This window comes from Bombus terrestris, chromosome 5 (genome assembly GCF_910591885.1).
Source record: "Bombus terrestris chromosome 5, iyBomTerr1.2, whole genome shotgun sequence".
NCBI lineage: Eukaryota > Metazoa > Arthropoda > Insecta > Hymenoptera > Apidae > Bombus > Bombus terrestris.
In genome coordinates, this window is record NC_063273.1 from 8244021 (window position 1) to 8267871 (window position 23851).

General features: G+C 35.8%; 1 protein-coding gene across 2 annotated transcripts in view; it reads left to right on the top strand.

Moving 5' to 3' along the window:
- LOC100648672 (myosin-I heavy chain) overlaps positions 1-23851 on the top strand; it is a 49260-nt gene that overhangs the window by 11588 nt on the left and 13821 nt on the right. For both annotated transcript variants that reach the window (XM_012308501.3, XM_003395410.4), the window contains exons 3-4: positions 11530-11592; positions 22718-22970. In XM_012308501.3, the coding sequence (XP_012163891.1) occupies positions 11530-11592; positions 22718-22970 (316 nt within the window). The remainder of the gene's footprint in view (positions 1-11529; positions 11593-22717; positions 22971-23851) is intronic.

Here is a 23851-nt window from a genome sequence, read left to right on the forward strand (position 1 = left end):
GATGAATTATCTAATTGCTATCCATATGAAACACAGACGTGCATACGTTTGAACGTTAGTTTGAACGTTAAGGGATTAATTGTTAGATTTCTATATAAATTTTTCTAAAATTAAATATCTACGAATCGTCATGTCTACGAATTTACCATCGTTAAACTCAAATTAAATTAAGAACACTTCTGTCGTAAAACACTAGGATATCCGTGATGTTACTCTGAATTCGAAAGGAACGTGCAATCGATTTTCCAACACGAATAGACGATGATAAGTCGTTAACGAAGCCAGCACGATTCGCCTAACCAGTAGCGGCATAGTTTTTGCTCTTCTCGGTTCGGTATGGATCAAACACCGGAATTCAAACGCGTGATGCGTCCGCTTCGATGATTTAGGTCGTCGTTGGAACGCACTCGTTAGTGGACACTTCCTCGTACATTACGACGATGAACGTCGCAGAACGCGACGTGTGGGACGCATAGACGTCAAATTGGCCACGAAATCAACGATGACAAAGCTTTTACTAAAGAAAATGTTCTCTTCTTCGTAAGTTCTTCCTTTTCATTTTTCATCGCGACATTCGATAATCGATGGAATAATATCGTTGTTGTTAATAATTTATAGACTACGGCCGTTTATGTAAATTTGTATTCCTAACTCTGTTACATTCTTTACATTAACTTCGTTTACATTTTCAATTTGATTTTCGTATCGTCTCAATCCAGAAGAAGAATCGAGAAAAATAATTACAGCTGAATATTTTTGTACATATCAAAATTGTAAATTACGTTATAGATTCTTCGGTTTCTTCCGTTCTCTGATATTAAATTAGCGTATTCAATTAAAATGTAGGCTCGAATAATTTCAGTGTACAGTCACAGATCGTCCAGCCTCCGCAGGAAGTTTAATTATAGGTTGATTGCAGTGAACGAATAAAACCGTATATTCAATGACCAAACACTGAACATACTACATATCAATCAATCCACGCGTAATTAGTATAAGTAACTAACCACGTCCTGTGATTTCCACTATCAATTCCAAACAACACGTATCGTTGATTACTTTAAATTCAACTAGAAACAATTAGTGTCATCCGACAACGCTACACTTCAAATTTCTAGATATTTTTCATATTCTGATGCTTTTAGATTGATTAAAATGTGTGTCTGGGTTGTTTTCATAAATCCAAGCAATTGTACACGAGAAACCACTATATAAAAAGCTAAATTGAAACATCAACTGTTAACTTCTGATTGGATTTATCTCTCGTATGTCACTGAACTTTTAGATAACATCTGATACTGGATTTTGTAACTAATTAAAAGTTTTCTAAAAGAACATTTCTACAAAAACACACAATTAAAAATATCTGGAAAATAAAAATTCTTTATAAAAAATACGAAATAACATAAAAATGCGGAATTTCTTATAGATAGCTTTTGATAAAAGATCTTGCCGATCGTACAATGCATCAGAATTTCCTTTAAACTATCAACCGTATCGCCTAGCGTCTAGTTAATAGAACTAGCCGTGGTGTATCCTGGTTCCTCCCAAAGGGCCCGATCGATAGATCGCAGGTTGATTAAATAGCTGCACTACGAACCGCTCGCCTTTGCGAGTGCTATTTCGATCGAGGAAGATACCTTTCAGTAGCACAGATAAAGTACAGTAGCCTTTGCGATATAGATAAACCGTAAAATCGGTCAGATATATCAAAGTTATATATATATATTCCAATATTAGAGCGAACAAAGTGATCGAAAAAGTTGCATAATAAGTTTAATAACTTTCTTACTTCTTTAAAATTTTTCTTATCTTAAGAAATCCAATAATTTGGACAGATTCGTATAGTAAGAATAGTAATTTTCACGATATAATATGGTTGTAACATCTCGCATCAAATGTTAAAGATTACGCGTTTGAATATTGAGATGGACTAATTAACAATTTGAAAAATCGAAGTTCTTAGCCATAATAAGCGTTTAACCATAGTAACTGCAACACGGGTAGAACTATTAAAATCTGCAATTTTTCGTGATTAAACGGCAATCTGTGTGAAAAAGTAGCCAACTTGATACACCTTTCAATAGTAATGTATTTACGTCAGCGTCGATATTAAACTGCGAGATTGCACATTATTACCGGGTGAAATAATACGTCGACGATAAAACGCCGTGAGGCGTTCACTTTTCGACAAAATGATGGCCCTTGTGCCAAGAATCGTGCGCAGCAGCGGGCGTTCCTCTCGCTGGAAACGGAACACCACGGAAATCGTCGTTTTTGCACGATGATGTAATCGAGAAATCACGCGGACGTTAAAGAAACCGGCGATGTTCCTTCGAATTTCTATGCCGGACAGATCCTACTCCATTTCCGTGCTTCCATAGATCGTTCAACGAGATTTCCACTTGGTTGCGATTGAAATCGAAGTTCGCTGTAGAATGCTTTTTGGTTAATGGATACCCTTTTCCTTCATAATATCCGTGAAAAGCGAAAGAATGCTGTTTCCATTCTTTTGGTTATTTACGCTATTTAGCAATTGGTTATTGGTTAAATTTTAGGCGAATAAGAGATCGATCAGACGTTTGGAAGTGTTAACACTGATTTTGGAAAATTATTTGCGATCAGAGGATCTGAAGGATGTAGAGTAGGATAAATTATTTTATAGAAATTAGATATTAAGGAATAGTAACAAACTCGCTGAGGGATAGACGAGAAAATTTCTATTGTTTTCTGCTATTACGTATACATATTTATTTATTGCTACATTTTAATCACACTATTTCACACATCTAATCACACACCTGTATTCCATATACACATTTTTCATTGTTATAATTCTGCAGAAAAATGTTAAAGCTGTATTAATAAAGTCAGAACATATAGTCATAGAAATATCACGATAAATATAAAATCGTAATCGAAACATTAGAAAATAACATATACATTTCTAGAACATTATTTTCTTCATTTACTTCTACATTACTGCACCATAGTTTATTTATACGAAACATTAGATGAGCCAAGAAAACCTGCAATCGATTATTGTTATAACGAATACGAATAAAAAAGAAGCTTTAGTGTAGTGCACAACTTAGCTATTATTAGTTGCAATTTCGTGATATAGGCAAATTATATCATGCTTCCAATTATCTCGTTCTTCCAACAACGATCGAACGAATATAATCAATCCCATTTAAGCGAATCTCTTTCGCCTTCATTACGGAAACGTTTGTGCCGTGACGGCCGATCGAATCTCGTTAAAGTACGACGGCCAGGACTAATTACACGAAACCGGTACAGTTTTACCAAGCAACGGGTTCCCAGCCTTTTGTCACGGTTAATTTCGTTAAGAAAATTGAAAGTTCCGAGGCGAACCGACAGCAACGACGATCCGTGTCTTTCGCCGCCTATCTCGTCGCGGTGAAAACATCGATAGCATACAAATAAGAGGCTCAACTGCGGAGATCCGACGTTGACGTCCTCGCGAGCCTCTAGCTTCTGCCTCCTTTGTACTTTGTCACGTGAATTTAGCTGGAAAATAATGGAGTTTTCATAGTAGGAAATAATAAATAATTATGATACAGCAGGAAATAATTTTAGGAGCTAGAATTTTAATAGGAAATAGCGATTAAAGTGTAGTAATGAAAAATTTGAGTAATAGGAAATAATTTTAAATAATTTTAGAAGTAGGCACATTAATAATAGGAAATAAATAAAAAGTTGGAGATAGTGATATAATAATAAATAACTTTATCGAAAGAAAATTATTTAATGAGATCTTTCCGTTTGCCATATATATTATACAAGAAACTTAAAAAGAAAACTTAGATAAGGTTGCGATAAAAAAATTTTCTGTAAATATTGAACAGAAATCAGAGTGGATAGATAACAAGATACAAACATTAGCAAAAAACAAACAATTTTCTTTAAAAGCTATTTCTCGAATAGTTTGACTATACATTTTATGTATTAACTTGTATGTGAACGTGGTTGTATCGAGCTGCACGTGTACATGCACAAAATTAAAACCCACTGGTGGTCGAGGCGCAGGGTAAACGAGATAACCGTGGGTGGAGACTAGGGAAAGAAGACGATGAATGATGCTCGATCAGATAACCGGAGTTGCATAAGGGACGCGCGAGGGGATTCTCAGCTTCCGGTTTCGACGTTGTCGCCCGGACTAGGGTTAATCCGATATCGCGAAAGAGAAACTAGCCTGTGGAAAAGGAGCGTTGGGTAGCTCGTATGAGAGGTAGGTAGATAATGGGTGCCCATGAAATGTAGTCGGTGAAGAGACCAAAAGAGTTGCTCGCTCTTAACCCGTGTTTTTTCCCCACGTTTGAACGAATCGAGCTTTCATCCAAATATTATCGACGCTTACGTGACGTCACACAAATCATATTTCTCGATATCTTCCCGTCTGTGTGTAACGTCTACTTCTTTGCTGGTATTTGAAAAAAAGTTTCACCGCGTGACATATACCGGAAGTTTACGATAAAGATTGAATGAATGGACTAGAAAGGAAACCAGTGGAATGTAATCATAAACGAGATTAGGTTTTTTTTCTATTTAACATTTAGATTAACATTTACTTAACATTTATTTCTTCTGATCAAATTTGTTGTAAAAATTAATACAAAAATTGTTTGCGATGTAGATAAGAAGGACAATTTGGATTTTTATTATTTGTATTACTGGTTGATATATTTATTTCATTTTTTATTAATTAATATAGTTTCATTGGGAGAATTTTACAGTTTGTAATTTCTATGACACAGTTGTTATTGATATTTTCCAATATCAGTATTGTTAATTGAAACGTAGATTATGTTCAAATATAAATAATTATTGGTGTATTAGTATAATTAATAATTTCATATTGCTATAGAAATATTTCTTCAGATTATATTTACGGATGTGTCTTTAATCAGTTAATTGAGTTCCACGTGTATACATGTGAATCCAAAACTGTATACTCGTCGTGTGAAATAAAAAATTACCATTCACTGTAAAAACTCGAAATTTTAGTAAAAAGTAATATAAATGACATTTAGTAGTATGTTTCCTTTATACTCCCAGTAAACCTATAATATATTTTACAAAAAAAAAATTTGATTATTTGATTATTCTCTTTAGTATATCGGTTATACCTACAATGTATTGCTTTTTATAAATTGAGTTGATTATTTTCTCCAATGCATCCCTATTTGTGTACTTTACTGCGTATATCGGCTATTACCCGAATTGTTTTGTGTAATTTGCTTTATTATTTGTTTTGGCAATCTTTAAGTTTTTAATAACAATGCCTTTTTCAACAATAAATTATTAATTTTTATCGAATAAAAATGTAATCTTTCCTCGTTTTGCTTTCTTCGTAAAATTTTTAATACCAGCATTTGCCCTGCGTTCGACGTGTATACTCGTCATTGCTTGATTTTAGCTACGCGACAGATCGTAACAGATTTTTGAAATGAAACTCCGCGGTATTTAACAGGTTAAATACCTAAAAAACATGTATACTTGAAACATATACGCCTCGATACCGATTGCACGATCTTTCTACGCTTCTTCCTTCGACTATACACGTGTACATGAGGCGAATAGGTTTGCGAGGCGGAGGGTGGTTCGCTCTCATTAACCTCTCGTTGGCGAAGCGCTCTTAGCCGGCTGCTTCAATTGCTTTTGTCGAGGACGAAGCTCGGCCACCTTTTAGTGGCGCGTTCCGAAACCCTCGACGAAGCCATGGAACGAAATAGAGATGGAATACACAAGACCGGATATGCGGCAACCTCTCGAGAAAACCCTGTGTCCCGTGTTTGCTGAAACTGTCAATGCGAAACCGAACTGGGCCACGAAAAAAAAACCAACCAACCAAGTCTATCCCCACGTGTAAAAATCTTTATACCGCCCAATTTAACTCGGTTGATGATAGCTTAATATCAAAAAATATAGAAGCTCGTGAACCTTACGTTTATCAAAAATTAGCATTAAATTATAATAGTGAAATTTCGCAAAAACCTTTCCATTTTATGAAATTAACAGAATTATAGATTTACAATGGTATATTTTTTTGGAAGTTTGATTTTTATAAACTTTTGCATAATTTAGCAGATTTTTGCACTCTATAAAGTTTTACACACTTTTGGGGATTTTAATTTTGCCAAGTATATGAATGAAAGTTTGTTTCTTCTTTTATGTTATATATACATATTTTCATCTTTCATTTTAATTTTCTTGTAAAAAGAAATTCGTTTTTAATATTCGATATAATAAGAAGTAATAGAAACACATTTTTCCTTGTGATTTTGTAAACAGAATATAACACTCTAAATTCATGATCCGTTTGATTGAAAGTAAATTCACATATAGTTTAATCAATTAACAACTTATCGAGTATTGGAAGTATTGGAAAGGTTAATGAAATTTCTTATATCAACGATGCATTGAAACAATGCTCTTGGTTATCGTCCATATCGATTGAAAATCTCACGCTCGTTTATATCAAGATTTCTGCAGCTAGAAAAAGGGATGGAGATTGATCCTTTTCCAGACCAGCCTTCTTTCAGGTCACTCGGTTCGCCGGTGTGTATGGGGGTTACGTTTTATTGAAAATTTCATGCTCTTCTTGTCCGGTGCGCGCGCGCAAAATTGTCCTTCCCGGGTTTCTGGGTCAGCCATCCTGTTTGCAACGTTTGTCTGTTGACCCTCGAACCGGATACTGACCGTCATTAGGTGGTGCAGTGGAAATGCGGGAAATGTTGAGAAGCGAGGTCGAGTGGTGACGATGTCCGAAACGGAAATGCTGTACTTTGTGATTAGAGTTACTGCAGGCGGCTGCTTCTTCTAGATTATCTTATTTCTTGGAAATTTATCATTTTAATACTAGTTTCTCAGATTTGTATTTGTATCTTTTCTTGTAGATTTTTGTCGTTTCTTTTTATTTTTAGTTTTGTAGTCTTTTCTTTCGTGCTTTCTTAAAGGGTTACTGCTCGAGATATTTATTTACATTTTTTGGTATATTTTCCAAGATTATTGTTACGGTGTCCTTTTGGATTATTATTTGTATACTTTCTTAAATGTTTTTGATTCGACAAGACTCTTTTTTTTATGCCCATCTTTGAATATCCTTTACATTATTTATTTTGATGACTTATTATAAAATTATTTTCTTTTCTGGGTAATATCATTACAGAATGATTCATTCATTTTTTGTCTACAAAATATTCTGTTATTCTCTCTAAGAATATGCAACGCTATCAATTCATTTCATTCATTATTAGCGTGAAATTCGAGCAGCAATGATTATTCCAATTAGGGAAAGACGCTTCAGAGGTTCGTTGCTCTGTCCACAAAAGCCTCGAACATCTGAAAGAATTCACCCGCCTCCAGACAAAGACGAAGATATAGAAAAAAAGTGAACGGATGATTACATTCCCATCTTTAGAAGCTACAGCGCTGGCTGCTTTTAGTACTTTTCTCACAGGCCACAGCCAAAGACAAATAAGCTGGTTTGACTATAGGAACGCAAAGGCTTCGATATAACGATTTCCTTATATTTCCTTGCGTCGCTGCATATCGAGCTTACTCTGTGACAATTCTAGCGTTAGATTTTGTCGAAACCATTCTTCCAACGATACACTGATCGATTCCAATTCAATGCGAGGAAATTCTTCTCCTGCTTCGTCGACATAACGTAGCGTTTCAACCGATCTCTCGAACGTGAAACGTCTTTGAAATTGTACAGTAAAAATCGCTCGCTACTCTCCCTGTGCACGTTAAATACGAAGTATTTTCCAGTGGAATTTCACGAATTCCTCTTTCGGAACGCTTATCTGTACGACGAAAGATTAGTATCGTCAACGACAATGGAAGGAAATGCGACTGCCCATAAGGAGTTTCCTGTGGATTACAAACAGAACCGTGTTTCCTGCTTTTCCAATGAGAGATTCTGATCCTGATACGTGGATTGCTTAATTTCTTTTTAATTATTTTAATCTATTCGTGGTTACGATCTTATTGTGATACGTTGCTTAAACTAATTAGCTTGTCTTCTGCTATAATTTGATTTTTATACTTACTTCTTGTGTATTTTTTTTCTAATGAAGAGCTCTCTCGGGTTAGAATAATCTGGTGTATATTAAAAGAACGTACTATGTATATAATTGTTTGCCTAAAACATGTCTTCAACCAATACACTACACGATAGGATTATGAGGAATCATGTTGGAATTAATATGAAAGTAGTGAAAGAAGATGAATGAAAATTGATGAAGATGCTTTCACAGTGGATAAAGTAGAATCTTATGAAATTTATAAAGATAGAAACAGATCTTACAAATTATATAAAGTCTTATAACAAATCAGGAATGATTTGTAACCAATACAGTAGCTTAGAATGTAATAAACGTAAAAAGTTTACATGTGTCAGAATTGACCCAACCTGTATACTGTTGTCTGAGAGTTAATATACAGTAGTTTTCGAAGAATTTTGTAACTTCCTCAGAAATAGAATAATCTAATAAAAGAATGGAATAATAAATCCATGGATATCCGTGGTATAAGCCAACAAGCAAACGACTCACATTTCTCTTTCCTTACGTTGGCCAAAAAGTAGAGGGTTGATGACGCCTTCTCCAGCAACCTCCTCCATATCAGGCGACATTACGTCTATTTTAGTCGACGACCTTTCTGTCCGCTGGCAAATATTTCTTTCTTTACTGCGACGTAAAGGTAACCTTCTACCTGCCGTTTACACAGGACTCAAGTTAGTCTGACGAAAGGTAGCTTCATCGATCGAACAGGAAAAATGAAAAGTGACGGGACAAAGACCATCCCCGTTTACTATTCCTTCAGTAACCTTCTTCGACATATCAAGGCAGCCATAAAAAGCCAGTCCATTAAGCACGTAAAAGCTTCTCTTGAAATCAAAATGAGCGTCTATTCGAAATAGAATGTACTGTTCGCAGAATAATGTTGTGGTAGTCAATCTTAAACCGACTACTTTGAACCACGCAGAAGCTAAATTGACCAAACCTATGATATATAGCTAATGATACATAATATCGTGTCAACTATCGATACATAATATTGTGTCAACTATATACAAAGTTTATAAGGTATCTTACACTTTGCCCATCCGATCGATTCAGACCATCCCTATAGATTCTTATTCTTCACCATTAACTCCAATAATTCTCCATTTTCTCAATCCGATACACGAGAACTACAGAAAGTTCAACCATCGATACACGAAGCTTAAAAAGTACCCTATATCTCTCCGTTTTAAATTATCCCCCAAATTCTATTTTTTACCGTGTCCATTACTTCTAATAACGCTTGATCTTTTCACATTGCGATAAGATTCAATTTTTCCAATCTTTTCGTATAAAATAGAAAAGCTAAAGGAAGCTCAGCTATCTCACGCTTGATCACTCTTTCAAATCATTCTCAGGTTTTTATTTTTCACCACGCCCATTGCTTCCGATAGACCTTGATTTTTGCAAACACCAACGAGTTTCAAGTTTTCCAAATTTTCTGTACGAAGCAGAGAAATTGCAGAAAACCACCGATACACACAGTTTAGAAAATACCTTACGCTTCTCCTCTGTTTCGTCTCAAACTTTAATTTCAAAACATTTCCATCGTCTTTCTTAACGTGCTTTCAGACTTTCCGCACAAAACACAGAAACTACAGAGGCTTGCACATTTAGATGGTTGCAAAGTGTAACCTAGCTTCACCACTAGTCCCAAAAACCAGTCGATGGGGGGTCAGCCTGCTGTTTTAAATGTTACAGAAGGGTATACGGTTATAGTACTTATATTATCCCCTTTCTCGCTGCTGGCATTCATCCGTGAGTCATCGGTTCGTACTCAACCCCCGGGTGTGACGTCATTTCGACGTCCTCCACCCCATCGAGATCTACCGTCGGAAGCGTGTCATCGTACGGTTATTATGCAAGGGAGGCCGAAAATCGTCAACCATTCTCTCGAGAATTCTTCCTCGATAAAACCACTGCTCTGGATAATCTTCTTCTCTATCGAATACGGATTGGTTTCAAGCAATAGAAAGGAGAATTGAAATGAGAGGGGATGAATCGGGTGGATAACGAATACCTAGACAGACAGAAGGAAAATGAGAGATTATAATTGTTATATAAATTAAAGGAAAAATTGTAGCACAAGGGTTGATATCATCTTTATGGCAATTTTATTTGAATTTGTTAATACATACACGTTTATTTTAATTTTTGGAACTGGTGGTAAGATAGGTTTCGTTTAACTGATTTTAGCTAGAAAATCGATTAATTAAAATTTTGCTGGTTACCGATGAACCATTATTGGTTATCAGTTAGTTTTTTCTTTCTCGGGTAACCATTATCGACAGTTAGCGAAAATTTTCTTTGGTTACTTTCGACCTTGACGATTTTTATAACGTTGTTTTCTTCTCTATCGAATACGCACGAATTTCAACGGATAGAGACGAGGATTAAAATAAAGAAGAATGGATCGAGTATTTCGATAACAGTTAGCCAGACAGAAGGAAGGAAGACAAATAAGTCTGTAGATGTACTACATAACAACGAGACTCGTTCGATAATTCGAGACATCGTTAAAATCTCTCTCTCTCTCTCTCTCTCTCTCTCTCTCTCTCTCTAACAATCGGTGAATGTACCATTTAGTTATCGTCGGGCCCTGCTTTTCTTTTGTCTTACGCTTTCGCTCTATCGTCGATCGAACCAGAGAGACGGAATGAATTACGTCCAGGAGGGTAGGAGTTCGGATCATGAGGAGGAACAGCGTCTGGCTGATTGCAGGGGCGGAGATCGCAAGTTTCCATTGAATCCGACTCTTCGGTTTTGATTTTTACATTTGGCTCGAATTAATTTCCTTTGTTTTCGGGTTTTTGTTTTTGGCATTCCTCCGTAATATATTTCGATCTCTGTGTAGTTATAGATATTATAATAAGAATATTCAAAGGTTCTAAAGGAATTATTACACTGTATGTCGCAACACTTTACAAATTTCCCTACTGCTCTTGTTATTAAAAGATCCTTTTTAGCAATCACTCTTAGGCTCTTACGATAATCCTAAACAGAGACAATGAAACGTCGGGAAATTCCCTCTTCACCTGAAACAGACATGAACTTCGTAAAACGGTTTAGTGTAATAAGAAAAAGAGAAATAGCTACACGCATTTACGTGGTTGCGCGTGACGTCACGTGCACAGAGTGTAGGTCTCCATTCAAAATGCATCTCGCATTATCATTCAAGGCGGTTCACGAGGTTGGGGAATGAGAAATAATGCCGTCGACACGGTTCCTTTCAGCTATGGGTAAACACACCTTCCACCCCCTCCTTTTTTCCTTTCCTTTCCTTTTCCTTTTCCTATCCCCTCCTCCATTCATTTGCATCTCTTGGTCGCACGGTGAGATTAATAGACGAACGACTTGCTTGAATGCATCAGCGATTTAACGAGTCGCTGCTTCGATAATTTTCCTTGACTTTAGCATATTATGATTCGACGACCAGACGTACACAGGATCCATACTGGTGGCTGTGAATCCGTACAAAGAAGTGGACTTCTACACGAACGTGAGTAAATTGGAACCGTTTCGCTTGATTATCTTTTAATGCACACTGCTTAAAACGAATACTAGATTCCTCTGACCTTTTCTTTTTTTTTTTTTCTTTATTTGAATCGAGGCAATCGTTCGATTGGGAAGCATAGGGGTTATGAGTTGAAATTTTGCTCATTGTAATGGATTGGTAGTGAATGGAGGTAATTGGCGTTATCGAGAACGTGAATCATGGTACTGATAATAGTATAGAATGAGTCTTTCATCGTAATATATTTTTAGAGCGAGTATTGCAACATAAAAGTGATTTCTTTATATTTTTACATATTCTTTATCTTTCGACTAGCCAGAAATACCAAAATAACATTACAAGAAATTTGTATTTATATATTTTTGAAAGTTTATACTTTTGGACCGAAGAACTTGTCTTTCCCTTACTACGTTACATGTACTACAACTACTACGTTACATTAACTTTTCGAGTGCGTACTAAATTGTAAGAAAATTTGTAAAGAGGAAGCACCTTCTCTTCATATAAATATTTATAAAATTACATAAAGAATTATTCTTCTAAGAAACGTTCTAGTTTCTTATATTAATGTTTGATATATCTTTCTTAGAGAAAGTAATAGTTTTGGTATCCCGATATATTTTATAGAATATTAACTTTACTGTATATTATATAATATACTGTATAATATTAACTCTTACTAAAGAAGAACTTTTATAAGAATACGCGTTTTAAATATATCTCACGATGAAATTGTTACATACCCAAGGATTGCAGCTGAATTAAAACAACAAAGAGCGTGCCGCGGTTGCTGAAATGCGCAATTACTTACGCACTTCCGGCGTCAAATGTATGCAGGAAGTGCTGTCGAAGAATAGCAAATATTAAACACGGCGTCTGCCTCGAAGAACGGAGCAGACTGCACGTGCCTATCCCCTCTCCTTCGCAAGTAATAATTGGTTTCTCCTATCGTATACAATTAAGAATTTGGTCACGTGTATAATGAAAGATTCATTATTAAATTACTCCTGTGAAAGAACCGTTTAGAACGTTCAAAAATTATCAGAGTTATTACTGGTGGAGAGTTTTTTTTTTTTTTTTTTTTTTTTTTTTAATTATGAAATAATTCCAAAACTATCTTGAATAATTGCATAATAATGTTAAAGCAATTTGCCAGAAATATTACGAATGTTTCATTATTAAATGATTTCTGCGAAGAAGTTTTCAGAAACTTGAAAAATTTCCGAAATTATTAACGATACAATTTTTACCTCCTTATTATTAAACAGGAATCGCGTAATAATATCGCAAACAATACAATATAATTTTTATGCTAATGGTTCATTTCGAAGTTACGATATTACTTCCATTATGAGGATGAAACATGCTTGTTACGTTAAATAAGAACACAGGGGGAACTTGGTAATTTACAGTGAATTATATTTTAAAGTAACGCGATGTACGTTTTTACGTGGTTTATTTCATCAACGGGGAACAACAACGCGCAACAGAATGCCTTTAAGTAAATCCATATTTTAAATATAGCGTTATATCATTTCAAATAATCTTTTTTTTTCATTAACAATTTATTTATAAAGATTGCGTTTGTTAATTGCAATATAAAACTGAAATATATTTATTGCGATAATTAGGGATACATATTATGGAAGAAAGAATGGTAATTTATTGTGAAAGACGTGTTATAATAACGCGACGTACATTTTTATCAAATATATTTCGTCGACACAAGAGAATGCCGACGACAGGACGTCTTTATCGTATTGGAATTGCTAGGCCTCGGTTTGAAAACAGGAAACGGAAGCCACGACGTGCTTTCGTGGAGATATCGCGAAACGACCGATCAACTCTTGAAGGGTTTTGTAGGTCACGATACACTCCGTTGCCGACGAATCGATGAGTAATCCATTTATTTTTGCAGCTGCGAAAACACCAAACTCCCCTCATTTTTTATATTATATATTTCTGTAAACTGTAAATATCGCTAAAAGTAGTGACATAACAGAAAACAAATATTCCAAAAACTATTACATTCCTATTTCTTCTTTCATTTATTTCGTTGCAACGTATGAATTATTCATTCATTCCATTATTCATTTCACTATTAAACTTAATTGGACGATATATCTTTATCTTCCTATTGTTTCCTTCTTGATTATTGACGTTCAGCTTCCAGATATAAATATAGATACAAAGTTTATTTAATTGCAATTAAAACATATTTTTATTATGTATGAACACTGTAGATCCTATTTACGTGGCAGAGTTCTATGCATAACGTAAAATAAAATTCCCATCGACGGTGAAAGTTTCAAACCATTTTCCATTTTCATGCTGCAAAAATATTCTCCAGGCTGCCAATAAGATTACCCATATCGTTTTGCGTCATCTCCGAAAACACCTTCGAAAACACTTTTAGAGGCCATTTTAAAAGCATTTTCGCAAGCACAACGGCAAATTGTTTCCTATCTGGTCCAAGAGGCTGAAAGGCACGGTCCCTAGAGTCCTGGCGTGTTCTCAATAATCGTCTGGCGTTGCACTTTTCTCTTTTGCCCCTACGGTGTGCGTAGCTTTAATCTCTATTTCGAGGCGTGCAAGCATCGAGCTTAAAACCATCGGCGGCGTTAACGCGCGTATCAGCCTGGTTGAATTAGGGTGCAGGCTGCGCGCGAGGACTTATTTCGGGATCGAGTGGCAGCCACTTCGTACGTAAATACGGGTCGCCGACAGTGAAACAGTCCTCGAACGGCATTCGACCCTTCGACTGACGTGTGGCTTCGTCAAGGAAAAAAGTAAAAAATATGAAAGGGCTGGGCGATTAAATGGAATTAAAGCAATAAAGAAAAAGCCACGGCACAATAGAATTTGCTCCGAGCCAGCGGTTTAAACCTTTCCACCTGGTCAAGCTCGAACGACTTTTTTAATCTTATTTTTATCGCCGAATATAGAATTTCTCTTTTTCTGCATTCGAGTATAAATAAGGCTCATTTTTCTATCTTTTATTCGTTTTATATGCTCGTATATTTTTGTAAGCTTTAATCCGTTTTCGTTGTGTAACTTTTCTAGATTATTGTTATCATTTATTTAAAATATTTGACAAGTAGTTCGCTAAATAGATTCTTTTGGTTGTTATCTTTTTCTGTGCTAAATAATGGGCAAGATTTTTTGCTTATTTAATATCTCTTAATTTACTAGCTAATTTCCTTTGTTTGGTTGAAATAATTTTCTAGAGAGACTTAAAACAGTGTCTTTCTGTGCGCTTCAAGTTCGGCTGGTTTTTACAGACTGTCTGTACATGTAGGTAATAAGTTCACGGGAAAAACCGCTTTGATGCTGTAACCCGTGTCTCTACTTCGATCGCGTTCCTTTGACTTTATGAACTCGCGCTGCACATACCAAGCGAGTACCACGTTTCAAAAAGGTCTTGAAAAATGACTTTTCCCGGTAATACTCTCGGTAATGCGTAATAAAATCAAATATTTTGCCCATTAGCCGTCACGGCAATTTATGAAATAAAATATAAATTAGAAACTAAAAAATGTTATTTGTTTTATTATCGAACTGTTTTCCTACAATATAAGATAATTTATCAATATATCAATAAGTTGTGGCTTGTAATGTTTCGCTGATAGTAATAGTTCAATTGTATAAAAAGGTTCGTATGTCCTAATATCTATAGCGTTTCTAGAACCTAACAGGGCGTTGGCATCACTTATGAAGAAAGTTTCAAGTCACATATTGCTCAGAATATTCAATCGTTAAAGGCTATCGAGGCTGAAAGTTCACACTCGTATGTATCTCATTTTAATTATCGCTCCATAATGATAGCATACATTATGATCATGTTATGGAAATAATAATGTTTCCATGTAACACCGAGTACAATGCTAATGAGGACTGTTTTATCTCTTATTTATCTCTAAAATAAGCCATATATATTACGCATTTGTATGAAATTTTCATCACGATAGAATTATCGACATCTGATTTCTTTTGACGAAGTAGACTTCGTTACACTAGCACTAATAGAGTACAGTTTACTCAAGTAGGTTTCCTTAAAATTGAGCAGATAGGCTAATGATAGGTCTAATGATAGATTTGATGAATTATCTGTGAAATAAGAAACAGACATATTGAAATAAAATTTCACTTATAATAGAATTAACGAAAGCTGATTTCTTTTAACGACAGCTTCTGAACGTTAAACAATTTTTAATAAGAATTTGATAAGAAAAAAAGTAATCAAAAGAGAGAATACAAAGGATCATGAGAATAGATCGGTAATTTCGAAGGTCAGTCGGGGTACCAAAGGACCCCTGGCTGGCAAGAAGGAAAAGGGTGGCTCGCTGTGGTGCACGCCCCGTGTTATTGATCGGGCTGGAGCGCACATCGGATTCGGAGACTCGTCGTGGTTACCCTGGAGCCTTCGGAGCCTCGTCCTTTCCTCTCGTCGGCGACAATGCCCGGGTACACGTGTCGATCCTCATGAATCTATTACCGATTTCTGTTTGAAATTGAATGCGTGCATTGAAAATCGAACACCAATGTCATGCATCTAGAATAATCGTTCACTCATGAAAGATATGGAGAAAAAATGGGCAACGTCCATTCGATTGATTTTTATGGTGTATAGGGAATTTTTTTCCGTAAGAATTGCGACTATAGCATTATTTACCTTTCTTATGACTAGTTAGAGTGGTGATTTGTTGTTACAATCCAATTCGTTGAACCTTGCTCCTCCGAATATTGATTTAGTCTGTTGCTTTATTAATTGACCACGTCTATGCCCCGCCACTCTTAAAAGTTAAGCCTTGTTTTGGAAATTGACCACAGGCTTGAATCTTATCCTCACGAAAAAATAATTTACAAACTCGTAATATTGCTATATATGTATATTTGCCTTTATTTCTATTCTTCCTTCCTACAGAATATAAATTATAGTAATTGAAATTGAAAAGAGAGATTTTCCCTGGTAGGAAAGTTTTGCATGCTTAATAATTTATAATTTCCACAGTGTCCGCAATTTGCAAAACCTGCAGCTCATTGTTTTCCAATCGACAGGAATTATACCTATTAATCTACTTGTCATAATCGTTAACCTAACTCGTAGTAGGAACTTGTAAACACAGTTAGCAAGTCTCAACGGTCTCAGCATGTAAGGATAATTTTGTGGTAATCGAATATCAGTTCTGCTCGTGAAACGGTGTCATGCTCTGATTAATCGTCGACCATCGCGATAGATCCGATGTGGCTCTTGGACCAGCGTAATTTCCGCTGTCACTTACAAATCATAGTAAACTTGCATCATACTCGATTATGAAATAATAAAATTATTATATTATTTATCATTTTATTCTTCACGAATATCGCACTCTTATCCTGAAAAAAATCTTTTAAGGAATAATGGAACAATGGAACAATTTGGTTACAGCGATTCGTTCATAAAATAATGAAACGTGTGTTGTTCATTACAGTTAGAATGAACAGAAATCAAATTACATAATTGTAAAGTTGCAAGCAGGAAACATGAATTAAAATCTCAACATGTGGTCAGTTAGTGAAACAGGCTTAAAGGTCAGACAAATTTGAGATATGATGGTCAGTTAATAAATTGATTGGCCAGTACCGTACGTGCATAATAAGTGCACATGTATTGCCAATGTACGTCATGTAGATAATCCCATTATTTTATTCGCACTGTGTTGGATCTGTACATAATCATATGTATTGTAAGAATCTTAAACAAGTCTGAAATACTATAATCCTGTTCTCATCGGGCCTACATAGTCTAGAAATAGATGTTATATTTCAATAGTTATTAATATGGATAATTTTCAAGTATTTGGTCTTCTTAACTGCTCCTACTTAATTTTATTATTCAACGCTTATAATGTATTTCGAATAAACGAAGAAGTGCAGCTCGCGAAAAGGACAAACAATAAAGTTATCGAAAGATTACAGAAAATAAGATTTAAAATGCCATTATTCAAGAACAAACATGATAAATTATACGCAAATCGAAGGAAGAACGGTATTAACGGTATTTAGCATCACGTAATACCAGATTTCTCGGGTCAAAGAACGCTCTTTATCAGCCGCGTTTCTCCAGAAACAAAAGGAACTGGAGCATCTCGATATTCCCTCGTTTGCAGTATATGGCATGCCAGAGAGATGAAACATTTTTATCTCGTCGTTGCACATTCCGCATCACCCATAGCTTCTATATACATTCATGTATATCTTCCTCTGTTTCTCCCATAGTATTGCACGGACGATCGATCCGAGTATTTCGAAGTAATCAACCGTATTGGTTCACGTCAAAGACAATCATTCAGGTAACTGGACCACCAGTGTGTCGTCATTAACGATCAGTCAGGGCTGACCTGCTGCAGGTTGTTAGATCGCTCCATTTTCTTCCAGGGCTCCCTATTTTACGCCGTTTTACCAGCTGTGGTTTTGTTCGTTGGAGAAAACGAAGCGTCCCCCATTTCTCTGGAACCGTCTCATTCTTTCTTCCGAAGAATGGACTTTGCTCACCTGACCGATGACTCGTTAGGTTTCGTTAGGTTCCCATGCAAATAAGAAAGCGATGTATCGTCTGCTGTTGCCTTCGTAAAATTTTTACATTTGGCTATAATTCCAGTACCTGTAACTTGTGGCTGCATTTATCCATAATTTCAATACCTACAACCCTTTTACGTTTAAATACAGTTCTAATACTCGTAACTTTCATGCATCCAATTGTAGTTCCAGAGCCTATACAAATAACATTCTAATGTCACAAAAATAAACTCAATTCCTCTGTTACGCTTCAGTTATTAGTACCTATAACATTTCTACGTTTAATTAGAATTCTAGTATCTGTAATTCTTCAAATCGTATAAATAAAATTCTAATCATCCAGAGATGAACTCACCTCCTTTGTTACATTTTTATTCCATCAACGATATAGGTCCATACAACTCCTCGAATAACCTCTTCACGAGTTATTTATGACGTTATCAATGGACCAATCAACGTGCGTCAACAAACTTAGGGAAAATCCCTAGACTTTCCTCGTGTTATTCTCATCATCGATACAAGAGGAGCATCGAACACCTTTAATCGATTCTGTTGAACTTCGTGTGTATTATAACCTTAATTAACGACCCAGTAAAGGAACGAGCCATGGAAAACAGTCCCGTTTTTACCCTAGGTTCGACGTAACCTCGTTTTGCCATTCGTCTTTGCGCGCACGGTCGGACAACGACACCGACGAAGAAGAGGGGTCGTAAGTACGATCCCCGGTGCCGATGTCCTGACACGAGCCACAGCCTCTAGTCGGCGAACCGTGCGCTGATTTTGCAGTCGCAGCTGCAGGAATAAACGGGGACACGAGCTCTTCGCTCCCCCGTTACACTCTTGGAGTCAAAACATTCGCGATGCGCATAGCTGCTTCGCTTTCTGCGCCTTTCTTTCCTTCTTTCTTTTCTTATTATTATATACAGGCGTGGAACAGTCATTTTGTTTCACTCTAACTACAAAGAGAAGAACTTTTTTTAGAAGTTTGATGAGAGATTATGTATCGCTTTGAAACTCCCTGTACAGGAGTACGAACTACGTTATATGTTTGATGAAATATTCCGCAAATTGGGAAAACTGATGGATGGCAATCGTATTTCAAAAAATTTCATTTTCGGCGGCAGGTGTGCCGATTCCAACCAGCCAATATCGCAATAAAAGTTAGATAGTCCGGTAAGAGCTATCCAAACATCGTTTCAATAACAGCAGCATGCTGAAAATTGAAGCTCCCAAAATACAAAACAATCACCGATAAGAAAATATGTAGGAGAGCTTAAAAGTTCGTATATCCACGCATGCCAGATGGATTCCTTGAAAGGAGGAGATAAGATACGTCTATGCATTTTCCGTATGACAGCCACCTGGAATTCGTTGCACTCCGCTATTTTTACCGGAGGTCATTTATTTTCTCAAGAACTTAGGGCCCGCGGCGTAAGTTTATCTGCTGTGTAAACACGGCCAAAGATAATTCCTTTTCGAATATAGCCAATAACGATGTTCCTGAAATAATTTCTGTCGTCTAGGAAAATATTCTGTGGAACATATACAAGAAAAAGAAAACGAAGTTGAAAAAGAAGTGTTGAGAAAGCAAAAATTTTTAACGATTCTAACAGTAAAAGATGTATGGTATACGGAAGATTATATAAATTAGAATTAAAATATTGTAATAAACATTATTGCCTTATTGATAGAGCTTATAAACTGGTTTTCGTAATATATAGTATAATCTTCACTTTTACAATTTCAATATTTATTATAATCTAAATATCGAATGCAAAGAATTCAATGATTCGCGTAAATAGATTTTTGTGACTGACTGTATATATCCCCTATTTACGGAGGAGCTACATGTAACTACATGTAACTATATGTAAAGAGCCAATAACATACGAGCATGGCATCAGCCTCTTAATTAGATGTCTTCCAATATAATTCATACATCCTATCATAAAACTACAGTACTTAAAAAAAAAAAGGAAGAAAGGGAAGTAGCATAATTCAAGTAATAAAGGAGAAGAAACATATTTCTTCGTTCTGATGCGTCATAAAACGACGTGACTTTTATCTTAGCTAATTTTCGCAAAGATCAACATTTACGCAGCAATCCAATTACGTAAATTTCCCGGTGCACACAGTGGTGCTCGCACAATAATCTTTTCCCCTCTTTATGTTCATTCCCCGAAGTGGCGCATACATCTTTGAAACGCTCGGTAACACTGCAACCGAAATCTCGACGCGTCCTCCCTCTCCTGGCAGAAAGATAAAGTAAATTGCAAGGATCCGACGCGACACTCCAATTTAGATGGAATCCTCGAAACGTTGTAAACTCGGCCCTATCGTTAAGGTGCATATACCAGGTACACGTGTGTACATATGCAGCGGGGGCCATACGACCCAAGTGTTCTCGTCGGCGGTTTCATGGAAATGGATCAAGCGTTTCGATGAATTTTCACGAGCCGCCAAGGGTTAGTGGATTAACGCTCTCCCTGCGTTCGCAGTTGCGCAGAGGACGTGTCTGACACGAAACTGGGTTGCACTACTTCGTTCGACTGGCTGCAACCGCACGACCAGCTAAGGTGCTGTGTGCATAATGCATCGGTGCACAGGTCGAATCGAAACCCGTCTAACGAGCAAAGTTTCCCTTGTTAAAAAATTATAAAACACTTCCGGTCTTTTGTATAATGAATACATTACTTTTTTCTTTTGCTAAGTGAGGTTTCACGAAGCTGGCATTAATGTCGACGTCGGTAGAATATAGTTAACGCGAATGGTAATTTGGCCATTTTTAGATTTTTCGATTATAGACTAATATTAACTTAGAATGTAATCTCATTTTATAGCGACGATAAATATTAATAAACCACACAAAGTAAATTTAATATAAACTTGTATGTTAATGTAGAATTTTACTACCTTTTTGCTTTAGTAGTTAGCTTTTTACCTTGTTGTTTGGTAGTTATATTTTTTAATCTTTATTTAAAAAAAAGACGACATTTAGTATCATACATTAAATTTATAAATTGTATTTAAGAAGAAATTGTATTATAGTGGAAAACAGGGTTCTGTTTGAAAAAATAATGAATCTAGGCAGGAATCATATCCTGGAAGCGTTAAATAAAGTAGATTTCACGAGCACAGTAGGGAACATTTTACGGGCCACGTAAAGGCGAAGCGTTAATCTGCGATCCGTTTGAAATCGAACTATTGATGTACATACCTTTTAGAATCGTGATATGGTCTCCCAAGGGAACCAGCAAATGAAAGGGGCCGAATGGAACTCGGTCGTGGAATGTCCTATCAAATGACGTTTGCAATTAATCGGGTTACCAGGGTTGTCCGGAGCCCAGCTATCGCTCTTAATTCAAACCTTCTATTGGATCATCGGAATCTGTTTGTCGTGTCCGATGCGTTCCAAACGGTAATTAAGGCTAATGAACTATATCGCAGATTTTTTGCCATAAGGAAAGGACATTTATAATTAAAGTAATTGGAATTCAAGAAATTTCTGTACTGAAATTTTTTGTACGTTGATAAAATAATGACGACCGCGTTACGGATTTTTATGTAAATTTATATTTCTATGAGCAGAATTAAAGAAATATAAAAATATTGTAACTTGCATGTTGCGTATACTTCTGCAAATGAATTTTTGCCATAAATATCTGACGAATATAGAAGTATAAAATATTTGTCAAACGTAGCAAATTGCATTTTTTCGAAATTACACTGTTTGATTTTTATTCACTGTATCTTAACTAAAACTGTGACCGCAGCATTGATCTTTAAATAATCTTCCAACTTTAAAATTCACATCTTTCCGCCATTGTGACAAGTTCTCGTTTGAACATCGACTGTTACATACAGTACGTATGCATCCTTCGTGGATATGACATGTACATTTTAAGCTCAGATAGATAGTCTTATTGACAAGTCGACCAAAGTTCTTCTACACCGGAAATAGAGTTCCCTATATACGTCTTCCTTCCCCTACCTGATCACGCACCACCCCAAACTATTCCAACTGTCGTAATAACATTGTAAAACTAAAGATGGCATTGCTGTTTCTTCCAGACTCTATAAAAGTTTGCGCTCGCCATCCATATACAGATGCGCTAGTTACAATAAATAGTAACTAGAAGATAGTTCTAGATATAATCGATAGATCTAATCGATAGGTTTAACATGTCCTTTTGTTTTTATCCCTAGTCCATGTAAGAAAGTGCAATAAGGGATTTTCGGCTCAGAACGGTGCCATAGATTATTTCAAAGAATAAAATAATAGCTATTGTGATCCTACCTCTAAATACAGAAATAACAACATAACAGGTACAAAGTTAAAGTAATCCTTTCAAAAAAAATAATTATTTAATAAAAACGTATACAAATAAATTTATAAAATTTTGCTATTTGTAAAAATACAGGGCAGTCTATTCTCGGCATCTTTTTTTTACGAATAACACAGTTGATTCTGTTTTGTTGAAAACAATAAAATTTTTATTAGAAGAGGAAAGTTTAGTCTTCATTAAATCATATCGAAATTTTTGATTTGTAGGAGTACGTGAATCGATATCATGGCCAGAAGATGGGCTCCTTGGAGCCACACGTATTCGCGTTGGCGGAAGCAGCGTACAGGTCTCTCCAGGACACGGAGAGCAATCAATCCTGCGTGATATCGGGAGAAAGTGGCGCTGGCAAGACGGAAACCACGAAATTCATCTTGCAGTACCTTTGCTCGGTGACGAGCAATGTCGATACGTGGGTGGAACAACAAATTCTAGAGGCGAACACCATCCTCGAAGCTTTCGGTAATTAACTTATTCCCCTTAATAACTAGTTTCGTCCCCGTTGATTATATTTTCTAACAGTTTACGGCCTGTCCTTAATTTTCCTAGAATTTTTCGCCTGTCACGCCAACACGAAAGCTTTGTCTCTTATAGAAATAATTAAAAGCTTGTTACATCTCTCTTTTCTTTTTTTTTTCTTTTTAATAATAGAAAGTTACCTTATATTAAATTAGAACTAATTAATATTCCAGGATCTTTCTAAGATTTAAAAATAAGCAGTTACAAAATATCAATTACAAAATACAAACAACATTATAGAAGTTACAATTATTTATTAATCGAGGAGTTAATCTGAAGAAAAGGATCTGTGATGAATACACGTAAAGGTGTCAAGTGTGTTTTCTAATAAAATATTAGATGAATTATTATGGAATTTCCCAATTATTACGAATATTGCAAAATTAGAATTAACAATTCTGTCGCAATTTTCACTCTTAGAAACACTTTTCTCGAGAAATTTCTCAATCGTTGGTTATTAAATATTATTTCCAGTAATTAAGAGAAAATTACATGTTTTACTTTCTTTCAATTGGAAACTTTGAAAATGGTTTCAAATAGAAAGAACTGGAAGGGCTTCCGTCGGATTTCATTGAAAGCATAGATTTGTCGCGAAATTGTTTGGTGGATACTTTTCATAAAAGTCGCCGAAGAAAAGGCAAGCCTTTTTCTCTCGACGTTTTCTCTTGTTCCAAAGGCAACGCTCGAAAATAGAAACGGGAAGACTTTTATGAAATGGATCGATGAACGTTATTCCTAATGGCATTTAAAAATAAAGGGGATTCATTACTCGGAGTCAAGAGGCCGAGATCGAGTCAGGTGTTAAATGTAAAAGCGCGAGGGGT